Source organism: Chaetura pelagica, unplaced genomic scaffold, assembly GCF_000747805.2.
Source record: "Chaetura pelagica isolate M959 unplaced genomic scaffold, ChaPel_1.0 scaffold189, whole genome shotgun sequence".
NCBI classification, from domain to species: Eukaryota; Metazoa; Chordata; class Aves; order Apodiformes; family Apodidae; genus Chaetura; species Chaetura pelagica.
Genome location: NW_009970716.1, coordinates 1,699,895 through 1,706,177, shown reverse-complemented (window position 1 = coordinate 1,706,177; position 6,283 = coordinate 1,699,895). Strand labels below are relative to the sequence as shown.

The 6,283-nt window shown below is 36.6% G+C and overlaps 1 protein-coding gene across 1 annotated transcript in view; it reads right to left on the bottom strand.

Annotated features, from left to right (window-relative positions):
- Positions 1 to 4,047: 4,047 nt before the first annotated feature.
- Positions 4,048 to 6,283, bottom strand: part of YIPF7 (Yip1 domain family, member 7) — a 13,110-nt gene continuing 10,874 nt past the window's right edge. Inside the window, exon 6 of the mRNA XM_010006088.1 lies at positions 4,048 to 4,210. Coding sequence (XP_010004390.1) covers positions 4,048 to 4,210 — 163 coding nt within the window. The remainder of the gene's footprint in view (positions 4,211 to 6,283) is intronic.

Genomic DNA, 6,283 nt, shown 5'->3' with positions numbered 1-6,283 from the left:
CTGAACCAGTAGACTTTTGTTGTCTGTCAGAAAATACATTAACCACCACATGCATCATCATGTCACTGTGAGCATCGCCATTATGTGCAGTGATTCTCCATAAGGCTTATCAGATGCTGCAATTGCTGATTTCTTTGAAAGGATATACATCATCTCCCAGGCTGGGTCACCAGGTTGCTAATAATATGTCCTCAAAAAGTGGTGATGTACTGCCCAGAACTTGTGGCAGTCCCAGTGTCTTGTAACTTATCATATATATTACCATATATATGTGTATTTTTATTTGTACGTATGCATATATATCATAACATATATATGTATATATTTGGCTACCAGGCATAGACAAGTCCACAACAGCCTGACCTCTAAATATACTACTGACAATAAAGGAGGAAAAGGAAATTTAAACCAGATAAATTTGATTGAATTCTTGCTTTACTGATACTTATATGACTATAGATGAGCAATTCAACATTATTACAAAATTCACTAAAATTAGTTAAGTGGACAGAAAATGCCAACACAGGAAGTTGACTGTTTAGCAAGGAGCTGAAATAAATGAGAGGTCTAAGGCAAGACAGAGCTGTCATGTCTCATGCTCAACTGACATAAACAATGTAGGAATGAAATAGTTTTCACTGCTTTTGTATATAAGCTTTCTGTGGCTTCCATGTTAAAAGACAGGAAAAGATTACCCTTTGCTAATGGAGCTATTTCACCAGGAAGCACAGCATGTGTCCAATTTAATGTGTCAGCAGCTTTCAATCCTCAATTCAGTTTACCAACAGTTAAAATATTCAAGGCCTGTATTGTAATCTTTTAAAGATGACATGTGACAAGATGATTTTTTATAAATAGTGGAACCTTAGTTGTACAAATGTGGCCTTTGGCTTGCCATGGAGAGCATGTCTCTGGATGTTACCTGACATGTTGTCAGCCACTGATATTCAGATAACCATTTTATGGTCACTGCATACTCTGACCCACACTATAGTTTCCTCTTACTTGGTATATGTTCATTTTCATATGCTTCTGCCTTTTGTTGCAATAGAACAGCAAAATGTTTAGTCCATGGCAGAATGCTGCAAGGTCCTTTCTGAGGTGACCTTGAGTATGTCTGGCACACAAGAAGTGCAGTGGAAGACTGGCAAGCATTTTGTCTTCTATATCCCTCCTATACTGCCTGTGTCCAACCTTGGTATCACCACTTGAAATAACAAAAAGGATCTAAATAAATGCCCATTTTTATGTGTGAATGCACATGTGGAATTGCACTTCCATGTGTGTACTACGAAAAGGAAGAAACCAAAGACAGATTAGAAACTTCCCCCTTCCAAAACCATGACATTTTCCCCAAAATTTTCCTTGAAGCTTATGTTTAAGTCCTGTGATTTTTTAACTCTTCAGGGTAGCAAGCATGAATTAAATGGGTCTATGACCCATTACTATTTTATAATCCTTCCTTTGGCAAGTTGAAAGTAATAGCTTGCCAGGCTTGTATTTTAACTTTCATGGAATGATGTGAGGGAGCAAAATATAATGTCCCAGAGAAAAGAAAAGACAGGAAAGTTGGTGGTGTTGGGGAGGCCTGTCCAGAGAGGCAGAACAAGAGTATATTACCAAATACACATTTTGAACAGATCTTAGACCAAAATAATATTTATTTTTGAGATTTAAAACCTTGCAGGCATCATAGTGAGCCCTGAAGGACACCATAACAGGAGCACAGCACAAGTGTGTACTGCTTGCTGGAAACCCTTAGGGAATACAGAAAAGGCAATTATCTTGACTAAACAGTATAGCAAAAAAAGATATTGAAATTAAGAAGTTGGCATTCAAAACAATAAAAATGCATCTCAAAGAAGAAAATAAAGTTATAAATTCTGAGAGAATAAACATAAAACTATAATTAGACTAGCATTTGCTTTGTAAATGTTGTGGCAAAATTTCAAGGTGTTCATTTTCCCCATAAGTAATTTGACTTGTCTATGACATCAAAAGACAAATTGATAGCTTGGTGCACTCATTCCCCTGCCATTCATATTATGCAATCAGGATGAAAATGAATATAAAGTGCTGTGGAATAGAGACATTCTATACTTGTTTTAGGCAGCATAAATGATAATAGAAAGTGTGGGACAGAAATGGATTTAAATGTTTCTAGACCATATTTTCTTAACTTCAGAAGAAGTGCAACCATATGAATCTTCCCCTGTTCAGACATGACAATGTCCTTAGTGCATGGTAAATCAAATTCCCTGATTTTATTACCATACCCTGGAGTCATTTGACATGTTTATCTGTGCCTCATTAGATGAAAATTTACTCCCAGATAGAGCAGGGCCAAATCTGCTGTATTTGCAAATGCCGATCTTCCAAGTTAACACACTTCTTATTCATATGCAACTAGATCCTGCCTAGTTATGGCCACAATTTGCAGCAGGCTCATGACTCCAACTTCGCCTCTCTGGGCCTGTGTTCCCAGCCTTGCAACAGAGAAATGGATAAACACAGCATGTTTTTGTCCAGGAAAGAGTTTTAATTTTTTAAGGAATTAACTAAGTATACATTACCTTTTGTTTACTTATCATGACCCCTAGTCTGAACTAGTTCCACTGGGGTTCAGTAAAATGAATTCCAGAATGGTGTGCACAAGAGTTCTTAAAAAACAAATGTGCCAACAATGGGAAGTATTTTTATCAGAGGCTATTTCAATTCAGAAACAGAATCACTAGCTTGAGGACAAACCTATAATCTAATTTAACTCTGACCTGCAATGGATTAGGAAGACAATTAATTTAACATATTCTTGAGCAGTTTTGCCATGTTAAGTTTCTGCATATGTTTTTGCAGTATCAGGAGCCTCTCTCATAGAATCATTGTTCCTCTGTCTAGAAAGAGAAATATTTTCTAGGCATTTCACCAAATGGTTCAATATAATTAATAAATTGGAGGGTAATCAAGATAATAAAAATATTTATCAAGAAATAAGACACCATAAACCACTGATTAAATAATCTGCTGCTGCTGCCATTTATTTCCTTCACATTTCCTTCTATTTAATCTATTCCTTTTCCTTAGCCCTTTCTACAGCTAGATTATTTTTCCCTATTGCTGTCTACTGGATTTTGCTTTTGCTATGACTGTACAGACATCTCCACTTCCTCTTGAAGGCTTGATTCTTCTAAAATCATATTTTGAAACATATCTTGTGTCTTCTGTGCTTCATTGCTACTATAAAGTGTTGAAGTTCCTGTAAAACTAAAAGCAGCAAATAGATTTTTTGGGGGGAGACAGATAAAATTGTGGAGATTTGTATTTTGCTTGCTCAAACACAGTTCACCCTTTCAGGAGACATTTTTAGGAGCTGTCTTTGTGTTGTGTTTTTCTGCAGTGACAGCAGGTGGTGGTTTAGTGGTTATTTTAAAATATTATGTTACTGTACATTAAAAACTATACAACAGAGTTTTGGACAGCAAGTCCTCTTAAAAAAACACAAACAGCATAATATTCCTAATTTCCTCCTTCTCCTGTAGTCACTTGTTCTTGGACAGTTCTTCAACACAGCAAAGAAGGGCCACTCACTCTTCTGTCACCTACACACATACATTCTGGATATTAATTAGTAACCATATAAGATGGCAAGCTGTTTTTTTTTGGAAACAAATACATTTGTATTTTCACTTGATTTACTAGATCTATTAAGTATTTATATTATTGCTTTGCAGTTACTCTCTAGTATATGTATTATATATTAAACTATCAGAAACATTTTTTTTAAATTATCATTTATTTTGTAGTTTTTCACTTTTATTACCTTCTCAATACAAATGTTTTTCTTTACGCTGTAAGACTTTCAAAACACCATTATTGCAGTCATCTACCTTTTAGCTTGATTTTTAATTTTATTATCAGCCATTAGGCAAATAAAAGGCAAGTGATGTAATCTGATTTTGTTAATGGAACGTAATGCAACTCTAGGCAATCTAAAAATAAGTGAATAAGCCTTGTCTCTCCAACAATAAAGAGACTACCAGAAAACACTTCTCAGAAAACTGTTAGAAGTGCAAAAAGGCCATAGAGTAAAGCACAGGGGTATGCGATGAGAAGCTGTTGTCCTTCCATAGCCAATGCAGAGGTAAAAATTTTGGACGCTGACAAACTGCACCATCCAATAATAAACAGAGCTAACAAAGTTCCCAGGGTCCCCCTAGGAGGAAAACAAAAGAAACAAGACAGTCTACTTGATAGTAAATGTAGCATCAAATCTTATCAAACTCAAGTTCATGTCTAGCAACTTGCTAATGATCAGAAAACGGTCACTGGAAGAGCCAAGGACTGAATTGCATAATGAAAGTCAAACCTGGGAAACAATTTAAAATAGTAACAAGGTGGGGGGGGGAAGGCTAATTTTTTTCAACAGAGTTAAAAGCAGCTGTTTCATCAGAAGCACTACTGAAAGGACAAGTGCAATTCCAAATAAATCTTCTGGGGTTCCAGCAGATGAAGCAGCTGAATTTTGATTTTAAAGTTTTCAAAAATCCTATTGCAGCCAAAATCATCTTGTGGAAATTGTTAAGATCTAAAATAACACTACAGATCTGTTCTTAGATGAGGCAGCCTGATGACTTGGAGAGGTTGCATTTTTGTAGCACACAGTACAGTGTGCCTTGGACTCTGAGGAGAGGCAATGAGGTTTTTGAAGAATCCTACCTGAGCTGACCAGGTGGAAAGGTATTGATGGCATCCCAGGAAAAAGCCCACCTGGTCTTTTAAAAAAGGGTGCACATTGAGTAGAAAATAAGGAATGGGAAAGGAACCATGGAGAAAAACATATCTGGCTTATCCTGGCATGCTTCTGTGCACACTGAAAGGACAGTGGCTTTCCACACTGCCTATCAGTGGCAGCTGAGCCCTTCTGAAGTTACATTTCACCACCCCTAGGGTGCAGGGTGGCCTGGGAACTGATGACTATGGGACTATGGTCAAAATCCCCTGGAAATATTCCTACAGATTACAGAGAGCTCACTGTGAAATCCTATAGGAAAAAAAATCTTGCAAATAAATAATGTTTCACATCTGTTTTATTTGCACTCTATATTTGTAGCCTGCTTCTGTAAAATGCAGGTGATCATGCACACAATATGCTGCTGAAGTACCTAAAGAGATTGGCTGCGTTTACACACATTCATTGTGTCAGTCTCAAGGACTTTGGGAGTGAATGAACCTCTTAATATTAATACCATGTTTGTAACAATTAACCTTGATACTTGTGTTCAAGCAGTTTCATATAGTAAGAAGGGATTGCAGAATCCTGTAAATAGTCACTTAAGGTTATCAGTTAATTTCAGAAATAATGGTTTGATTTTGCAAAGATTATCACAGTATAGTATTTACATATCTTTGAAAGATGTGTTTTCTATAAATTTGCAACATTTGACAAATCTGTAGTGTATGCTTGGGGAATCCTTGTACAGAAAACACTACCCTGTGCAGTTGAAACAGCTGGTTTGGAGTTGGTCCCATCTGTCCTATGATTATGTATCTGTACTTTTTATTAGGGTAGGTTATTAAACAGGTTAATCAAGGAAATATAGGAAGCACAGGAGACCAGAGAATTAATGGCTTCTTCAGTGTCAGTATCATTCATATCATTGAGGACAGCCCAGAAACACTTCAATACATGGAATATGGTCAGGTTAACCCATCATAGCTCTACAGAAACAAGCAAAAAGGATTGTGCCAAAATCTATATCCCACTATACAACTTCCTTAAAAAAAACCCCAAACAAACAAATAAAAAAAACCCATAAAATTGCTTCTTTTCCAAAGAAAACAAACAGATGCACTTTCTTATTCATCAGCTGCCAAGTGCCATATGTTACAGATTGGAGAGTTAAAAATGTGAGTGAACAACAAAGACTAAGGAGGAAAACCATTATTAACAATTTGTTAACAATGGATAAAAGTACTGCTCAAGACCTTCAGGCAAGACCTGAAGTTTTCTTGTGCTTTGCTGTATGTGAACAAAGAAATAAACACAGTCTGTATCTCAAAAGGCTTACAGAATGAGGGGGAAGGAGAGGTTTGTGTACAAATTTCCTAGTCATAGGCAAATTACTGAACACAATCTCCCCTCCCTGCTGCCCCCCTCCTCCCCAACAGAGATACACATGCAGCCACACATTAAGATTTTCAACGTTTGCTAAGTTATTTTCAGGTTTGCAATTACGCCACAACCATACCTCTAAGTATACAACTCTACTACATCTTAAACACTCTT